The 20,510-nt window shown below is 39.5% G+C and overlaps 2 protein-coding genes across 2 annotated transcripts; both read right to left on the bottom strand.

Moving 5' to 3' along the window:
* Positions 1-369: 369 nt before the first annotated feature.
* rab31 (RAB31, member RAS oncogene family) lies at positions 370-8,323 on the bottom strand. The gene is made up of 7 exons (XM_042429859.1): positions 8,121-8,323; positions 7,002-7,081; positions 5,616-5,697; positions 4,342-4,413; positions 3,739-3,845; positions 3,172-3,281; positions 370-2,561 (listed from the first exon to the last, which is right to left on the bottom strand). Exons 1-7 carry the CDS (start codon positions 8,154-8,156, stop codon positions 2,464-2,466), a joined length of 585 nt encoding a protein of 194 aa, XP_042285793.1. The 5' UTR covers positions 8,157-8,323; the 3' UTR covers positions 370-2,463.
* Positions 8,324-8,902: 579 nt separating this feature from the next.
* On the bottom strand, positions 8,903-20,167 carry ralbp1 (ralA binding protein 1). Its single transcript, XM_042428794.1, has 10 exons — positions 20,069-20,167; positions 17,891-18,196; positions 15,193-15,624; positions 14,707-15,056; positions 13,945-14,106; positions 12,594-12,725; positions 11,519-11,629; positions 11,273-11,394; positions 11,059-11,179; positions 8,903-10,850 (listed from the first exon to the last, which is right to left on the bottom strand). The coding sequence occupies exons 2-10, from the start codon at positions 18,138-18,140 to the stop codon at positions 10,551-10,553; spliced, it is 1,980 nt and encodes a 659-aa protein (XP_042284728.1). The 5' UTR covers positions 18,141-18,196; positions 20,069-20,167; the 3' UTR covers positions 8,903-10,550.
* Between the last annotated feature and the right edge of the window lie 343 nt (positions 20,168-20,510).

Below are 20,510 nucleotides of genomic sequence, written 5' to 3' on the forward strand. Positions count from 1 at the left end.
CTTAGAATCAAAGAAAAGTGGTTGTGGAAGAGTAATACCACTTCTCCAAAGTTTTTTTTTACATAAGAGTTCAAAAGTCAGCACCTATACTAAGTCCCAATCGTGTCATTTTTCACTAGTTAAGGTTTCTGAGATGTCAGGGTGGCTCAGCGGCGATACATACCATGTTCTCATGACATCAGGAGGTTAATCCAAGTCATGACCTTTTGTTAGTTGACCCTCTCCTCTCTTCCTTTGGTCTCTGTACACAAACTTTTAAACATAAGAGAGAAGCTGTATAATGTTCTGGTGTATTTGGTAACCATTTCAAATCATGCTCCAGATGGGAAAAGTAACATACCTAAACACACAAAAAAAACCCCAGCAAAATAGAATAATTACTACTTTATTACACTGATTAATATACAAAAGTTAATTTGTTCTACAGAGGATACAGGAAAGCATGACTTAGGCATACAGTATAGGGATGGCTGCAGATACTTGGCAGTTTTGAAACTGAATGTTATGCAAAAAAAAAAAAAGTCTGCACTGATTTAGAACAGTAATTCATGCATTATTCTAGCAGTATGCACTTTTAGCCATGTCATATACATCTGTTTAGAAAAACATTAAAAAGGCACTTTTGTAGCAATGAACATAGCACATGTTGAAAATCTCCATCACAATGGTAACATGTAATACTAATAAAACTCATAATTTACTCCTCATTTTCTCTTGTATGGAAGTAATATCATGCCAAACTGTGAAGTGAACTGACAATGAGCTTTGTGAAGTTTTTTTTTTGTTTTTTCGTTTTTTTAAATCAATCCTAAATTTGTCAGTTATTTTGACATAATGGTACCTCTGATTCACCAAGCAGCTCATAATTCAATTTCACCTTTCAGTTTCAGATTAGTGGAAGATTGTGGTCATATGATTTGAATGAAATGAAAAGCAGAGACTTTAACTCAATTAGTTCATCAAAGGGGTAAATGGTACATTTTTAACTGAAAAAAGTACAAATGTAAACATGTTATTTAAGTCAAATGTATAATGTTAAATAGGAGGCTATGTTGGCCTCCTATTTAACACGCACAATACTACTGTTGTGGAGCACAACTACTGCAAAACAAAGTGACTTCAAATGAATGCTGTGTGAAAAAGTGCTGTTAAAAATCTCAAGTGGTCAAATCCAAAAGCACTACTGACACAGAAACAGCAGCAAACACTATACAAACTCATATTACTCAAATTACACCACTGGGCTAATCTATATTTATTGCTACCCTTTCCTTACTTTCTTATGTTACTTTAGAGTTTGGTTAGTGTACAGAACACAACCTGTTTGGAATTTTAACAGCATTTCAACATATTTAAAATTAGAGAAAAATACATGCATGCTTTTTTCCTCATAATGGTATAAATGTAACCTTTTTTTTAAGGTAAAAATACATGGAAAAACTCATGTTTGGCATTAGTATACAGTCATTCCCTGTAGTGAAATTTCAGACAAAACATTTCAGCATGTAGAAAACATCTTTAACAAATTACTATGTAAACAATTCTAGCATTGGTCACAGTGTTTCAACAGGGGGTGTCATACTGTAATTTATGATTTAGGCCTCTAAGCTGTTCACTCTACGGCATTACAGTTAAACCCTTATACAGCAAATATGTGTGAAAACACATGACAGAGTGGAATGTAAAGCTGCTGCATCTGAGCTGTAGAAGTGAAAGCTCGTCTGAGGTTCGATCTTAACAACCTTTTAAAAACCCTTTCAAATATTCTAATGAAATTCTATACAGGAGTGACACATACATGAACACAAAAGCTCCATGAGAGGGAAAATATAGCCATGATAAAAAAAAAAAAATTACTGCTGCTACTACTGATAAAGTCCATTTAATGTGTGCCATTAAAAGCCACAGTGCAATGAAAACCTACAGAGCAGTTGGCTCTCGAGCTGAAAATGCATTTGCATTAACAACCAAAACCTGGATTTATAAAGCACATTAGCTAGATCACCTAGATGACTTGTTATTAATTTGTGCTTTGTTTGAAAGTGACTGAGGATAATGGGATAAAACTGCTACTTAATGCAGGGTTATGCCTCTTTGTAATGAGCTATGTACCATACCACATAGACAGTCTTTTTTTTGTAATTCAGCAAAACACCACCTGAGGGGGACAAACTGGAGGCTTTCTGCTTTCTGACACCGTCATAGTTAAAACTGCTACAATTAAATGAACAAAATGTGCTTGATGAAATTGGCGCATTGACCAATTTAATACTAATACTATCAATACTTTCATGTTTTTTCTGTCTCATGTTGCAGTTGACCACACAGGCAAGCTGACCTCTGTCTGTCCACTGTCTCTTGTCTTTTCCTGGAGTAAGACACTGTGTGCATTGTGGACTATGTGCTGTGCGGGTGGGGTCCCTGGTGCTGAAGGAAGTAAATTCATCAGCCACACTGTTGATACTAACAGCATCTCCTGGCGGACGGAGGAGGCTGCCGGGTGAGTTTAAAGGACTCGTTGCTGTCCACTTCAGGATTTTCCAGGGGCGGAATCTGTTTACCTAAAATAGAGCACAGGGTCATTTACAGTGTTGCCATGGCAGATTTACATGAAATATAGTATTGTTCACACTGCAATGCTATATTTGGCAGTAAGTTGTCACCACATAACAATACGTGATATATTTGTTGGCCAAAACATAATGCCAAGGCCACTGCTTTGCTGCTTTGATACACACTTCAATGGTTATTTAGATGAAACAGATATGTTTCTTAATTTTTAAAGAATAAATCTGTCATTTTAAATGCCAAAAAACACTTTATGGCAGAACATAAAGTTATTAACAGACAGCCTGTGTTCCAAACTGCATGTGTGGCATTTAAAAGGGTAAATGGGCATTTAGAAGGCAGGAAGGGTCTAATGAAAGATGCTACTATTTTTGAATCTGTCTCTTGTGAGTCTCTCAACTTATTGGAAGTGCAATACTAGTGAACTCTTTTAATAGTACATGAGTCACATTTAGGTACTTCAATGATTTCATTTCCTACATTTCCTTTCTTCTTGACAAGCTTGAAGTCAGTAACACTATTTTTTCTCTTTGTTGCTACCTTGCAAAAAAAAAAGGTATATACTGACATACATGATACAGACACACAAAGGCCTACACCTACTGATTTTCTGAAAGAGCTCCTCAACATTGACAGCATTTCTGGCACTAGTCTCGATGAAAATAGCTGCAATCGATTCAGCAAACTCCTTAGCTTCCTTCATAGGCACTTCCCTGTAAAGAGAGAACACAAAAGTAAGTGTGGATAAGTTTCACAAGTTTACAAGGGTCCCGTGGCAAATAAAATTTCTCATCAAAGACTTTCATCCATTCCATCTCTAACTAGTTTGCTCTGGAAGACTGCTGGAAATGATGAGCCATGGAAGAGAAGGATGAGTTAAGGTATTTATTACAGAGATGGCTGTTAGGTCATGCTTGTCACTGTTAGAAATATGCCTTCTAGTGGCTGGTAGTTAGCAATTTGTTTCATGGCACTCAGTCTTTGTTAGTTTGTTACTGATTTATTTCATGCTTTTAGTATCTAGGATTAGGTTGTGTCACAAAATACATAGAAGATTAATAAGAAATTAAACCAATTAAATAACACTTGTCATCAAAAAGTACATCTGCTGAGCATGTAGTACCCTGAGAAGCAGGTTTTTACAGCTGCAGAAGAACAAAATTAGCCCACCTGATGTCTCCTAAATCGTTCTTGTTCCCTGCTATGGCTACAACAATGTCCTCTGGACCGTGCTCCTTCAGCTCCTTCACCCATTTCTTCAGTGTCTGGAAAGAGTCCTGGTCAACAAGAGCACATAATGGTCAAATCTCTGAGCAGCAAGTTTTCCGAGCACGATCTTTAATCAGGAACTTTTAACTCTAATATCGTGGTCACTTTACAAGAATACGCCCAACATTTTCTACTACATGTGTCACATATTTATTGCATTAGATGGTGTTTTTCCAGTTACAGACCAGAAAGGAATGGCATTTGTAGGTCATGGAAGCACAGCATCCAAGAGTGATGGAAAAGTAATTGAATTTTACATCAGGCATGGTGGGGAAACCTGCTACCACATTTTTATATATTAAATCGACCAGGGAGTTGCTGAGCAAAACAACAGTTCCACTGGTATCAATGGGGTGAAGGGCATTGTTCAAGAGCAACAGTAGTTTGTTACAATGATTTTGTCTGCTGGTCTGGACATTTGAACATGTCATCCCAAACATCACTTAGGTTTAACTTAATGTTACTGTTTTGGTTTGGAAATAAGAAGTGTGCTGTTACTCTTACCAGTTTAGTAATGTCATAGACAATGACAGCAGCAGCTGATCCTCGGTAGTACATAGGAGCTAATGAGTGAAACTAAAAAAGACAAACACATTTATAGTTGTTAGCTCACTGAATTTATCATCCTGTAAAGCACAGTTGTACGGCTCGGTTACCCGAGGTGCTTTACAAACATGATTTCAACAGTCCATAGCCAGTATAATTAAACCCAATCTTACATGTGAAACTGACTCACAAATTAAAACATGTAGTGTTAACCCATAAAAGAATGATGCAGTATACTGTACTGTGGAAAGACTATGTCTTAACATTCTTACGTGCTGAGTCATGGAAAAAGTTAGATCCTTTGAAGGTTGCTCAAGTGTCTAAAACTGTTCTCTCAAAGAGAATATTTTACAGCCACTACATAATATTGCCAAATCCTGTTTAAAGGTACCCTGTGGAGTTTTCACTGTTAACTACTTTCAATGTTTCTCACCAAAATTCATTGTGTACACCCATGATATAACATGTCAAACACAATTCCGTCTTCTGAAATCATTTTTAAAATCTTTAATCTTTTGAAACTTGAGCATTGTTTATATCACTTTGCAGTCTTCTTCTCCTCTTTAACTGGCACATTGCTGTTTTTATGACACATTACCACCCACTGCATTCAGCGGAACTTTGTTATTGTGTGACCTCTGAGCTTGTGGCAATACATGAAGTACAAACAAATCACTCATCATTACTCTACGGCATTACTAATAGTCAAAAACTCCACAGGGTATCTTTAATTTGTATACAGCCAGTGATCATAACAATATCTTAGTTAATCACCTCCAGAGACAAACATTTCCTCAAATAAACACCCCCCAAAAAACATTCTTAGTAATGCTTTAATCAGATTTTTCACTGTGGGATGTTGGTCACACACAAGCAACAGACTCCAGACTACAAACAAGAAGATAGGCAGGTTTTCCCCTGCAGTAAGCATGTCTGCGAAGCTTCAGCTACACACACCATCCCCCCCTGCCCTCCATCAAATGAATCAGACTGATGATACTGCAGGCTCGTGACCTTTGAACCCTATGTGAATCATCCTATTTCACGCCTAATAATAACTTGATGTCATGAGGACCGCTGACAGTGAAGTGATTGTGTCACTGCTAGCTCCCTGATGCAAAATTTAACGGAAAATTAACTTAAAAAAAAAAAAAACGTGATTCGTAGTCATGTGCGCAAAAATTAAAGCTAATAGTAACTAACTGAAGAATTCATGTTATAGATATACTGACCCGCTCCTGTCCTGCTGTATCCCAGATCAGGAATTTGTGTAGTTCACTTCCACATGGCACCGTCTTCGTCAGGAATGATGCTCTGTGGACGGTTACATGTATTTCACAACAGTGTTTCTAAGCACATTCTTTAAAAAAAAACACAGGAAATAAATCAGTACAAGTCAGCAGGAAACAAATAACACAGAGTATAATGACGTATGACACGGAACCCACAATGGAAATAAACCGGCGGTCTTTATTGTGTAATTTAATCCTTGACAGTTTGTATGTAATAAATGTCTTGAAGTGAAGCAGTATTATGTGTATTTTATGATTGTCAAATCAATCAATCAGTCTTATCAATCTCAGCCAAATGTTGCCATATGAAGGTCTTGATTCGACAGAAGTCTCCCACATTTCGTCATTCTCTTAAAGTGTTTAAGCTTGGTAATTGCCTGATGTACGGTATATTCATTTGTATTTAGAACGATTTTGTTTTTTTCATAAATCTGCTGCCTATAGGCTTGGTACTAGAGTTTATTTTGTGCTTACTTATGGGATTTTATTTAAAAAGTATAGGCATGCGTTCAGTGTAATGGTTACTGTTGTTAAAATAAAGTAATACACAGCAAGATTTGCTTCCTGCTGATACCACATCACAGTACTAAGCTTTAAACATCTGCTAACAGTGACCTCAACCATTACTTTCAAAGAGCTGTTAGTTAGTTTGGGCTAAATGGGTCAAATGGGTTGGTTTGTGCTGTTTTTTTTAAATCAAATGGGGTAATGCATTTTTCTTTCTTCTCTGTAAATGAAATGGCTTATAAATGGCTATATATGTGGCGTTTAAGTACTAAAGAGTTCATTGATGCCTGTAATCAGTATATTAGCATGTCCACTGTCATAACATTAGCATAGAGTTTTGACTTTCTATTAGTTACTTCAACATTACACAGTGGTATTCAAACAAATTGTTGCTGATATTGATTTTATTTGATCAGAAACAAACCCTGCTGAATTTATTTTGGTCTTCATAAATGCAAGAACAAATGGTTCCCACATATTTTCACAGACAAAATTTCTAATTTTTTCCATTGTTTTTCAAGGATGCATAATACAATTTCCATAACCATTCACAACATTTTCATTACAGACAACAAAATTTAATTCCATGACTTTTCCAAAACTTTTGATGATTTTACTTAATTTCACAACGTTTCCAGGCTTGGAAAATTATATTTTAAAACTCCATGACTTTTCCAGGTTTTCCATGACCATGTAAAGCCTGAATATAGCTTTACACCGCCTCTGTCTGGGCAAGTGAGATGTTTGTCTAACTAAGCTTTGTTTGTTTCTGGTAGTCACACTGATGTGTTTTGGTGATTTGTGTTGCAATGCTCTTACCCTATCGTGGGGCTTATGTTGTGATCAAAATGATCCTGAACGAATCTGCAAACTATACTGGATTTCCCAACTCCAGTGTCCTGAAAACAGAAGGTCACACATGAATCCCAGCACATATACACACAGTCAGTGGTCACTATTGAACCCCCTATTGATTATGCAACTGTCTGGTCACATGCCCACCCCCATCAGATAAGTTCCTGTTAGTCCACCAATTCTGCAACTCGCTCTGTATTTATTGCCAGCATCACTTATCTGTTTAAACCCCCAACAAAACAAAACAACAAAAACCCAACCACCCAGCAAGTTAACATGAAATCTCAAGGCTTTGAGGGCTTTTTTGAACTCCTTGTCATGTATATTGCATGCCTTTGTGGTGATCCAGGCACAATGACAGCTCTCATCCAGGCTTCACAAGGTTAAACTATGAATACAATCTTCCATAAATACCAGCAAAGGGGTAACAATAGATTGATGTAGACACTGTATAGTTATGAGCATTAAAAGGTGGGCTACGGCCGTATGCGCAGGCCTGGTAGCTGTGATATATCTTTCCAAATGTCCATTTCATCTTTATTTCATTGATAAACGTCCGGTTTGCAGTTAAAACATCGCTGAACCATCCCTGACACCCATTATAAAGAGAGTCTGGTGTGTTTTGCTTACGCAGCAGGAAATTTAACGGCTTGCTTGTAGCCGTTAGTCTGGTGATGACGTAATGGATGATAAACTGTCAGAGCCGTTAGAAAAATAAAACGTAAATGCAACGTAGATTACGGTTTATCAACTTTTGAGAAGAAAAAAACAGACACAGACGACAGAAATACGAATCTAAAAATCATTGCTGCGCCCACCGGCCCATAAGCTACTGGTTTTCAGTCAACCAAGCTAGCTATCAACAGAAGTTAGTTACATTTCCAAGTTTTTTCATCAAAGAACAACACCATAAAGTAAAGTCGGTTAACACAAACGACCAAAATCGACAGTTATCGTGACAGTCGGTGTAGCTAACTTCTGCTACAGTGTTGTTAACGTCAAACTGTTGTCGGTTAGTTACACTCGCAGCAGACTGAAGGAATTTACCCCAAAAAGGATCAAACAAAAACATCTGCCACTTACCCCTAAAAGGCAAACTTTGAGCTCCCTTATGGCCATGGTAAGTTCTGGAAGTTTTTTTTTTTTAAATCATTATTTGTCAGTGTTCACTCAGTGTCTTTGTCTCGTCATGCTTGAAACTCAAAGATTTTTTCGTCTTCTTGGATAGAAGAGAAACCCAGCCCCTGAGACAGACAGACTAACCATCTATGTAAACCATAATCAAGTGAAGCCAATGTGAAAGAGAATATCCGGTGACAACTTTCAAAACAAAACACAGATTGACCGGAATAATCCATATTGTAGTATATTACAGATAATATAGTTCATATGACAAAGAATAACAAAAATCTAAATAGCTTAATTCTTACCTGAGCCTCGAACTACAACCACAGACTCGTGATGAGAAAAATTTTGATGTTAAAAAAGTCGTCGGGAAATTAAACACGCTTTAATTTTGAAACCAAAGTTTCTTATATCCGGTCTCTTCCTAGCTATTTTTTGTCTTACTTGACGGGATACTTTCCAAATCGGAAATCCGTTCAAAAGAATCGGGTGGATTCACTATCTCTTTGATTAAAACCTTGATACTGAGTCAAATAACTACAATTAAGACAGATGACTTCCTTTAAAAATGAACGCAAAGGTTTCATTTTCAGCCTCATTAGGCCGTAAGAGGGAAAAGTATTTAGGGAATGTGTAATGGAAAATAGGAGGAAGCAGTAAATGTGGGATACACTTAACAGGCAAACACCGAAAAAGGTAAAACATAGGCTGATTGTATCAGAGAGACAGAAAATCAAATACATTTTTCGGATTGACACTTTATTCTTCACAGCATTATTCTGTCTGCAACAATAAGCTACAAAAGCTTGGAACAATATGAAAATAACCTTATGAGAAGCTTCTGAGCCCAATCTAGCACTGATCTGTTTCAGTCACAGGATTAATAACATGTTGAATCATGAGTCCAGATGAGATTGCTTCCATTTGCCCGTGACCAAAGCAGGGGCAGTCACACTAGCATACTCCATACAGGTCATTAATAATAAAAAAAAAGAGAACATATGACAAAACATAAGAGCTGAAAATACAGTATGTTTGCAATTTTACAATAATGTACAGAAAAATGGTAAGTTAAGTAGGCCATGCCCTTGTTTTAAATATCACTGAACAATGACTACTTTGTAATAGTCAGTCTGGATCAGTTGTAAAATGAAATGATTGACTTCTTGAGCTTTATACTCACTTCCAACTGATGCCAAGAGTAATAACTCCACACATCAAGAGTTGTTAAAAAACAAAACAAAAAAAAAAACACGATCAAATACACAACAAAACTAGATAAGTCTCCTGCGTGTCTCTGCACACATTTTTGAGACAATAATCATCACCACAGATGTGTGTTATCCCATCATAAAGCTGGAGAAACATAATTTCCCATGTTTATTTGTTTGTGCAAGAGAGGCGGAGATAACAGAAAAGATGATTGCACTACAGAGCAAAAGTGTTGTTTCACAAAGTGACCATGACAACGCCGCCTCCGGCTGTTTGTCTACATTTTGCGGTGATGAATGTACTTTTGTTGCGTATTTGTTTGCCACTCATGTTTTCATCCACTGGTCAGTTGCTAGATACAACGCCACTTTGTTTATGTGCATTTGCTGTTCAAAGAAAAGAAAGCATCTACAATATATTTAAACATATATTCATATATTACTAAAAAGCTGTAATTTAAAATCAATGGATTTCTTGAATAGTCATTCGTATTCTTCAGAATACTACTTAAATATATAATATATAGACCAATCATAAATTCTTCATTATTCAAAGAGCTTTTGTGTTAGTGGTTCTATGGGGGAACTTGTCCAGTCTGGCATCTTCAGTTATGGCACAGTGGTCTCTATCCTAACATGTCAAATTTGCATCCAAGGAAGGGGCATAATGAGATACAGGAACTGAGATTATATTTGATCTCTTACGAATGAAAAATAAACTTTATGTAATCTACTGGCAAAGTGCCTTTTTATACTCTCTTTCATCCCCCTGCTTGCTTTAGGAATCCCTTCATTTCTCCTTTCACTTCCTCTTCCTTCATACAGGCTTGGCACTGCGGATTTGAAAATATGGTCCCACCTAGTCTCTCGAGTGTAGTAGCCAGTTGTCCACTACAGCAGCTACCTCTTTTCTGTTTTGTTACATTTGTGTTTTATGTGGGGGAAAATGGGAAACAATCTATATGAATTGTTCTAAAAAAGGAGCAATTCAGGACACCAAAAGCAGTATTACTGTACAAATTTGGTGAACACGATTATCTAAATATCTGCCGCATGAATTCACCGATTCAGCGATGTGAAATCTCCCGTGGATGACAAGTGATACTACAGGACAACTGACCAGCGGTAGAGACGTACAGCAGCACGAAGCCACCGAATACATCACTGAGATGACATCTCACATGTTGGCGTCTCTCCTGTCTTTGCTCGGTGAGGGCTTTGAAGGATCCTTAACTGCCTTTCCGTTGGCGGAGGCAGCCGCGTCGGTGCCGGCAGCCACCGCGGTGACGGAGCGTTTGGCTTGCTCCTCGCTGCGGGCCTCTGGGCTCGGCTGTGGGGGCGGGACCTGCTCCGCCGGTGGCTGGACGGTCAGTTCTTGCTGCAGTTTGTGGCTCTGCAGGAGGCGAAGCTGGACGCGGAGCTCCAAGATGGCTTCCTGCTCCTCGTGGATGGCCTGGTTCAGGTGGGTGTTTTTGTTCTACAGGACAACAAAGACCAGACAGAAGTTAAGGATATCATCTCTTAACGATATTCAGAGAGAATATCAGTGTCATAATTTTATACACAAAAGAATTCTTAAGTGTGTTTTACTTTCAGACTTCACTACGTAAGAACTCGACACACTCAGGTGACAACGGATGACCACAAAGATGACACTAAACGGCCAGTGTGAACGCTTTTCTCACCTCCAGTTCCTCATTTTGCTTCTGCAGGTCTTCCAGAATCATCTGTAGCTCTTCCTCATCCTCGCTCTCGCTTTCACTGTCAGACGAATATTCCTCTGTCTCACTGCGACCCTGCTGCCGACTGGGAAACACAATCCAGGGTTATAGTGGGGACCTACTGTACATGTAACGACTGTTGCGCGTTATATTACAGCATAATTATGTTTTCTTTTACCTCTGTATGTCTGCGATCTCTGCCCGCAGCCTCTCGATTTCTTCCTTCTCAGTTGCAATCTGTCTACGTAGCACCTGCTCAAGAGATATCAGCTCCTCCTGCTCCGTCAGGATCTCATTTTCCTGATTATGGAGAAAAAGTGGGGGAACAGAAAGTCCATCTTAGTATAGCATATATGGAATTAAACAATATGAGGTTATTTTAAGGTGATCTAAGCATACGTGTTATTTTGTGGAAATGACTCACCTGTGCTAAAAGGAGGTTGATGACCTCTTCCTCGTTCTCAGTCATTTCCTCTTTTGAAACATCTTCCTTTGACAGGCTCGCTATCTCCTGGGCTATCTTACTTTCACACTCCTAGAGGCCCCATCAGGGGGAGGATACAGAAATAGAGCACAATGGTCAATTCTGGTTTTCCCCAAATACAATATAATGCTATAGATAGAAGCCTGTTACCTTATTTTAGGGTGAAACGGCATCTCTAAAGCTCACCAATTAACACATTAGATCTACTTTGTTGAAGTCATACGAAAAACAGCTTTGAAAGTGGTATCAATCTTCTCATCTAACTCTCTGCGAGAAAGTGAATACGCATACTTCCTAAAATGGTGATCTTTTGCTTTATAGGATCCATGAAACGGAAATGAGAGCGTCTTTAGTTTCTGTACTATGACATATTTCCCGGTGAAACGGAATATTTGAGTGGTGTACGTGTACAAGAGGGATTTAAAACAAATCCTTTGCATTTGATTGGACCATTAAAAAGTGGGCGGGGCTTAGAGTTAAGCGAGATACAGAGCTACAAAGGACTGTTGGCTCCACACACACCTCCTGACCTGTTGTTAGATCAGGAGGAGGAAGAGGGAGAGATGAATGAATTAGACCTCAGCCACATTGTTTTGGAAATGAAACACGTTTTTGCCCACTGATATCCAAACAGACATCTCTTCCCATCTCTCTTCATATTGCTCTGTTAGCTATGTCCGGAGTGGTTAGCTACTCGCCCAAAGTCACATTTAATTGGATGAACTTTTGTAAACGTCCCTGAGTGCAGGATGAGTCATCACATATTTGAAACTGTTTTACAAGAAGTGAAAGACAGGGATTATAAAATACTCTGATGCTGGTTTTTGATCTTTATTTAACATATAACAAGAGAAAAATGAACAATTAACACAGGGTGTGTCCCTGTGTTAATTGTTCATTATAAAACTTGGAAAATGTATTTTTCATTTCATGGGGCCTTTAAAATAAATAAAAAACATTGACATACAGTATAGTATAGTAGTAGTAGTAGTATCAGTATCCAAACACAACTTACCTGACGTTTGGCCTCCCTCAGTTTGCGTTTTAGAGCAGTAAGAATTCTCTGAACCTCCCAGAGTCGTTCTTCTTTGGACAAGTCCTTCACTCCGGCCTGGAGGTCCCTGTGCAGGCAGTTCAGCAGGAACTCCTAAGAAAACACACACAGTTCACATTTATAACAGCACCTTCATACAACAGGTCATATTCAAACATCTGATTTCCCACACATCACTTCTTATGACAAGGCAGAGTGACTTGAAAACACTTTGTTAGAGTGACATTTAAGAGTCTTGTAAGGGATTGTTTCCCCTATAATAGTGTAAACAAGGTTGCTAAATTAATGTTGATGTCAACACCAGGTTAAATGCTAGAGCCAGTCCGTCACTTTGGTCCAGACTGAACTGACTCATCTACTACTGGATAAATGGATTGTCATGAAATTTTGTGCAGACATTCATGGTTCCCAGAAGAATTCATCCTTTTCCTCTAACATGAGCATGTTAGCAAGCAGACATTTGCATTTAGCTCCAATCACTGCTCTGCCAAAGTACAGCCTCACAGAGCTGCTAGTATAGCTGTAGACTCGTGTTTGTATCGCAGTGAGACTGGCATAGTAACTAACTTTAAGGAACTTCTGGAACAAATGGTGACAAAACTCCTGGCACACTGAGAAACAGAGGCAAAGATAAAGATGTGCACGGCTGACAAGAAAATGTACTATAAACAGAAGAAGCCTACTTAGCTAAATTCCTGATGAATCACTCATGAGTTTACAATGTAACACTTTAATCCCTGCTTAAAGTGATAATGTATGATCTGTTTACTTGAAACAGCAACATAACCGATGAAGTATTGAAGACTCAAATTTCTCATATTTCTCTGAAGATTTACAGTAAATATATATGTATATACACATTACATCACAGACATCATAAAGCAAGTTGCAAAAAGCAGCAAGTCGGGGTCCAGTGTCTTGTTTAAGGTCTTTCTGGTAAGAAATGAACAAGGGCTGCAATTAACAATTATTCTGATTATCCATTAGTCTGTAAAATATAATTGATACTAATTGATTTACCATTTTGGTCAATAAAATGTATGGAAAAAGTGAAAACAATGGCCATCTTTAAGTTCCCAGAGCCCAAAGTGACGTCTTCAAATTGTTTGTTTGGAACAGTTCAAAATACAAACAGTGAAAAGCGGGAATCTTCACAAGACGAAACCAGCAAATATGTCATTTGTGCTCAATGAATGACTTAAAAGATTAATCAATTATGAAAGTTTGACTTTTTATTTTCTGCCAATCCAGTCATTTACTAATCATTTCAGAAGTAAAATGGACATATTGTCTGGAGCAAGACCGAACCCACCTGTCGTCTGATCTCCTCTTTGATGCTCTCCTGGGTCTCGGGCAGCGCTGGCATTGTTGCCATGTTGGACCAGCGGAGTGGCCGCACCACCGGCTTCAGGACTATGTCTCCAAACAGCTCCCTCACATGTGTGAAGAACATGTAAAGAACACGGTTCCCAATCTAAAAAAAAAAAAAAACAAGGTAAACATCAGCTGAGAAAAATGAACACAGATATAGAACAGTGAATTGACTACATCTAGTCTAACAGTGCATGCAAAGTAATCTTAAAGATAAACTGTCATAAAGATGAATTGTCCGTATTTCGCTGCATCAATTTGCAAACAACACTAATTCTTGCATATTTACTTGCCTGACTAAACTGACCCTGACTCTCTTGTTAATTGAAAGAAGTGTTTCTTTAACAGTGTTGTGGCTGCTGCTGCTGCTGCTGCTGCTGCTGCTGTTGGTTCAGAAAAAGTGCAGCAGCCACAGAGATGTCCCCTATGGGAATAAATTAGCTTCACTAAACTAGGCCAGGGTTTTAGAAATGAACTGACTGTTTGATCCAATAAAAACTTGGTTTGTTGCTATGGGGAGGTTTCTTATCTTTGGAGGTGCACTGGAGCTTAAGCCCCATATTTCTATTTGATGATGCTGTTAAATTGCTGTTCTCTGTAACATTTTTACCTCTTTAGATCATTGTCTTTCCTATTTCCTTCCTTTGTTATATCTTCCCATTAATCTCCAATTAGTCAGCTTGATCTATCATTCCTCTCTGACCTGTATGGTTGGGTTGAGGACGATGGAGATATTCTGAATATTCATCTTGGTGTCCGCCTCCCTGGTGATGACGTGGTCCATGTGTGTGACGAGCCAAGAGAGAAGAAGATGGCTCTCAGACGGCACCTCAGTCAAAAGCCTCTGGAACTCTGTCACCTTTTCAGCCTCCACCTGCCGACCGCAAGCGTCCTCGAAGCGCTGCGCCAAATCCCGACCTAAAAGGTTCTCTGGCAGCTCACGCAAGTACTGCTTCAGTAGGCTGGCAACAGTGTGGGGGTCATACTCTTCCAGGCAGGGGCACTCCTCACGGTCGTATGCTGCTTTCAGTTCATCCACCTTGGACTTCATACCTGAGAGTGTGAGAAGTTGTGTGAGATTCAATCAGACTCACAAATAATAAGACTGACATGCTAGTTGTTTCCCCTTTTATGCATTTTGCCTTTTGTCACAAGATGTCAAATCAACAGCATCGCAAGGTGTAAATACCTGAGACTCGGTAGATGCCCTCACACTTCATGCCATAGTTTTCAATGTAGTCCACACACTCTCTGAAGATGGCTGGCAGCTGGATGCAGTCATACAGAGCTGTCCTCTTGATAGCTTCAGCCAGGGGAGCTCCAAAGATAGGCCTGAAGGTAGGGGTCTCCACTGGGACCGGCTCTGCTTCTGTTGTTGGCTTCTTCTTCTTCTTCTTCTCCTTCCACTGTTTAACCACGTCTGCAGCCGTCAGGTCTTTTGATTTCTTATCCTTGGCCTTGTCTTCCTTGGGGCCCTTCTCCTTCACCTTAAAGTCCTTCTCCTTCTTCTTGGAGAAGCTTGGTTTCTTGAACACATGGATTCCCTTGGAGCGCTTCATCTTGGACGGGCTCTCTGCTTCGTCTGCTGAACTGTCTTCCTGGAAGGCAGCGTAGCCTTCCGCTGATGACAATAAAAAAAAAAAAAAAAAAAGTAGCAAGAAGCAGAAATAGGGTTAGATCTGAGGGGAGAAACACCCGTTTTCTTATCCTCCTCCTACGACATAACCGTGATAGCAGTGAAATAGAAACAGGCAGAGAGATGTGTGTGAGAGAGAGAAGATAGCAGAGGAGGGGGAGAAAGGGGACTTGGAAAAGAGGTCAGCCACAGATTTAGCATAGCTCCCACTGCACCTTACGCCTCTCTTCTCTAGAACAAGCCAAGTTTAAATATTTTTCCTCAGAGCAAACAGCTACAAGATAGTGTCAAAGACAGTCAGTGGCCCCCTCACAGTTTTTGTCTCCTCTAATCATCTCTTTGGGTTTTCCCCAGAAAGGGCCCCGTGCATCACATCGCTGCCGGACACACACCTTCACTGGGCTCTCTGGGTGTGCCCTGATACTGCCCATCTCTTCCTCTCTCCCACCATACCCTGCAGTAGGAGCTAAATACAGACATGGAAAAATCCTGACACAAAATGGACAATGGGCCTGACAACCACTCAGTGAAAAACATTCTCAATAAAAGGAACGTTTCTGACCGCTACGGGCAGCAACAGCCCACAGGATGGGAAGGTGGGAAGCTCTTTCAATACTAACCCTCCTTCACACATAGTTCCCGGTAAATTACTGGGATAACCTTCCAGGCACCGCTAGTGATTTACTCTATTCACACATGCAGCTACATTCGGGAACATTTCCGTCTTGCGCCGCTTCACACATGCCGTGGCAATGCTGGAATAGATGGGGCAAGGCACCGTCCAGCAGATGGCGGTCATGCGACACTTACGGATGCCGACTGCTCTGCACGGACTGAGAGGAGCTCCCTTGTTTCTGAATTTGTCAAGTTTCCAGCCATTCTTGATAAAAAAAAAAGAAGCTTGTTTGCAAACAAAACAACTTCTATTGCTTGTTACTTATCAAATCACCCACGAAAGCATTGGCAAAGCAACCGTAAACAAGTCACGGATTCAAATACGTCATCAGCAGAATCTTGTGATTGGTTCGCTCGCTCCATGTGAAAGCATCTTTTGTCAGACGGACGAAACCCTTTACATGCTTGTCTCTGCACTATTACTGCTTTCATACAACACAGCCATACCAGCATTGTCCCTGAAATGTTACTAGGTCTAAGAGGTGGGAAATTGGCGGTACAGATGTCTGTGAATATCGGTCCCTGCTCCCATTCACACATGACCCCATGCAGGAAATGTTCCTATACATTTCAGGGATAGATTGCATGTGTGAACAGCTGCTACTATTATGAGGTCATCAGCAACTTTAATGTGGTATTCATGCCTAAATGTCTCTATAAGTCAAGCTTAGTGGTCTGAAGTAGATGCCCTTGAAGCTCCCTGCTGTTTCTGCCTTCAGTGAATAAAGGCTGAATAAGTAACTTTACCTGACTAGGATGAACTCCCTGATGTTTTATACAACATGCAGGCAGAAGAACCAGATGTTTGTAGAGTAACTTGTCGTAATAATTTTTTTTTCACCATTTGATTTTCATCTCGAATGCCTGAGCTTAGAAAACCAACCATTATATTGTATTTGTTTTATGTGCCTAACACTTGAGGATAACATGGAAACTTTCACGTAGGCTTTAATGTGTTGGATACTAAGATAACACACAGGGTTTTACTTGTGTGGGTTTTGTTCAAGCCTATTACTACTCATACTGAACAAATATATTCTGTGTTACGCAGTTATTCCACAATGCTATCTCATAATTATATCTTACATCATAATTAAGGTATTAAGATGTTATAAATTCTGCAGAAACAAGCATTTAGTGGTGAGCGATTTGACAAAAAAATATCCCACATTAGGATTCATCCAGTAAACAGTTTGTCCAATGTCTTTAACTTATATTTGTAGAGATACAAATCTACAGAGAGGAGATACTGCATTATGATGTTTTCCTGTTACTCATCATCTTTTTCTCCATTTCTAGAGACACTTGAACATAAACCTCTTAATGCTGTCTGTGGAAGAATGCCAAGCTTGAAACGTGTTGCAATCAAGACTAGTTTTGAGTCCAAGCCTTCTTGTGTTCTTTGTGACTAAGTGTCTGTATTTGCGCACATTGAGCAGATGAAATTCCCTCACTTCCTCCCTCCTTCAATTTCTTGTTAACACTGACTCATCTGGGGTGGATATCCATGAGGAGCGGATAATCATACAATCAAAAGCTGCTATTCTCCAGAAAACATGACAGGATTATTTCTTACTCCTTTTCTCCTTCTTCTTGAACTTGTTCTTCTTTTTGCTGTGCTCTTTGTCATCGTCTGACACATAAGCGTCAGGTGCCTCGTGGTGATGACCATCGTGCGGCGGCGACGGCTCGCCGGTGCGGTACAACCCGGGGAACTTGGTGGGACTGATCTCCTCGGAGCTGGGGGTGCGGGCCACGCCCCCTGGGTGCTCAGCCCTGCGCTGCTCAGCAGGGCTGCTGCTAGGGGGCAGGAAGCACTCAGTCATGGCTGCTCTGCCCTTATCACTCCTCTGGCTGCGGGCACATCACCTCTCCATCACACCTGCAGTAGATAGAAATGTAAGATACTGACTCAACATCGGTGATGTCGGACAATCTCCAGGATGTGTGGCCCAGTTTATAAACAATTTCTTTCATTATTCCTTTTGCCTTGATCAGGATGGGTCAGAATTTATTTCTATGCGTTAGCTGCCCTTAAATATGTGACAGACAGTGGCCACATTTGTGTGTTATTCAAGGACTTTAATTTGTTTTTTGTGCATTTTGTTGGTAGTAATTACCAATTATTATCAGCACATATAGTTATAGTAAATCTGAACAAATGTACTGAACTTGGGAAGACTACTACTTTGTACCATATAGGAGGAATGAATTACAAAAGGATTTTTAAACCATTAGTGTCTTATCCCATTTGGTGATTTTATGCTATCAAATCTGGAGCATCAAATCTGGAGCACTTTAAAGAGGTTTGTGATCGTTCTTGATGCAGTTTGTATATATGCTTCAATTGTATAGTGACTGAATTATGTGTGTGGTACTGGACATCGTCTTTTTGCAGGTTTCCCCTGCTGTACTCATGTTTGGATTGTCATTGTCTACCATTACGTGCATCACCAAACCAATCTAAATGGTAAGTCATAATTTTAACTTTAGAAAAGAAACACAAAATTCAGAAATCATCTGAATCTCGCAATGAAGAACACAACAACACAGCTGTAACACAATAAAAGCAAATGTTGGTTAAAAGCTTAAGATAATGATTCAGTTAGGTTTAAGAACATTTTCATCAGTATTTTTTCCAGGCAAGCTGTGCTGCTTATCGCACAGTTATATTTGCATTTAACTGACACTAAAATCTTAATCTGAGAATCAAACTAAACCATTTTGTACACAATTACAGTACAACAACATAAGCTGCAGCCCTTCTTGTTTTCCTGTTTTTCTTTGTATGATGACTGAACAACTGCAACAGAAATGTTTACCCACCAGATGGGGCTCTGCTATATGAACAGTCACACCTTCCTTCCTTCAAACCTGACATCCACAGTCAGCAAAACAAAACTACAGTTTACAACACAAACGGTATTGACAGTATTTTAATTACAAACACACAGCCTTGATGACTAACAGAGCAAACTCATATAATCGTCCATCTTGGAGCTGGGTGTTAAACAACAGGAACAAATGAAACCACAGTATGGCTGCATTTAATTATTTTTGTTTAATTATACGGAAACATCAGGTAATACCAGTTTTAGGAAGTACATTAATGTGCGTAATCTCTCACTCCACTATAAGATGTTTCCCAACCTGACAGCAAGTTAAAAATCACATATCACACATTATTGAAGGAAACAGCTTAGGTGGACAATATGTTACATTCTCAGCTTCTCCGAGAAAATACGCTGATGTGCCATAAAGATAGATGTGATGTAAAACAACAGCTACAGATTCACCAACACCCTTAATTGAGCCCTGAACACAAATACCACCAACAAATGCTGCCTATCTCTGACATTTTTAATCTTCCTTCGGTGTGGGCAGATTATCCTCACTGTTTTCTTGCCCTGTCTTGTTTCTTAATTCAACACAACCAGTCACACATCATCGACTGGCCGTTAAAGCACTCAGATCAGTTTCTGTACACACGCGCATAAGCATATTTTCATTTTAAAAAACGACCAAAAGAGCAAACTCTCCCCTGAATGGAGGGGCCCATATGCTAACGTTAGTTCAGCTAGCTGCCAACCTGTTAAGCTAGCTGATTAGCAAGCCTGTCCGTTACGAATAAAGCCTCTGTTTCGTTCAGACAAAACCAACGTGAGATTTATAGTTAGCTACAGATGCTAAACTCTATTTTGTAACAGCCGTACTGTCGTTCAACAAGTTAAACACAAAAGACATGTAACTTTACCAAGTACTATCCCGTTCGGTCAATTTCAGAGTGCAGCTTCCGACTGCCTGGTCTGTATACTAAATAAACCGATCTGCGCGTGCGCGGTGTCATAAGTGCATGATGGGAATTTGAGTTCGACAGAGAAAGCTTCAGCTATTTTGTGTTCTCACCACAAATGTATAGTCTTTGTAGGTTTCTCTTGGCCGAGAATAATCTGGAATCATTGAAGACTGTTTAGGCTTCTTCTTAACCCCATGTTTGCTGTTATACAAGCCTGCGTGTAAGAAAAACTGTCAAACAATGGTTTGAAGAGCACCTATAATCTAAATTTGGGGAAACCACTTGCTATTCTGAATCATGTGTACTTTCCAAAAATACTGCGGTAGGATCCTGAAGACTGGTGGTCATCCTGACATATGAAACACATTAGTCCTCTGATCTTTGTTGGCACGGTCTGCTC

The sequence above is a fragment of the Thunnus maccoyii genome, chromosome 12 (genome assembly GCF_910596095.1).
Source record: "Thunnus maccoyii chromosome 12, fThuMac1.1, whole genome shotgun sequence".
Classification (NCBI taxonomy): Eukaryota; Metazoa; Chordata; class Actinopteri; order Scombriformes; family Scombridae; genus Thunnus; species Thunnus maccoyii.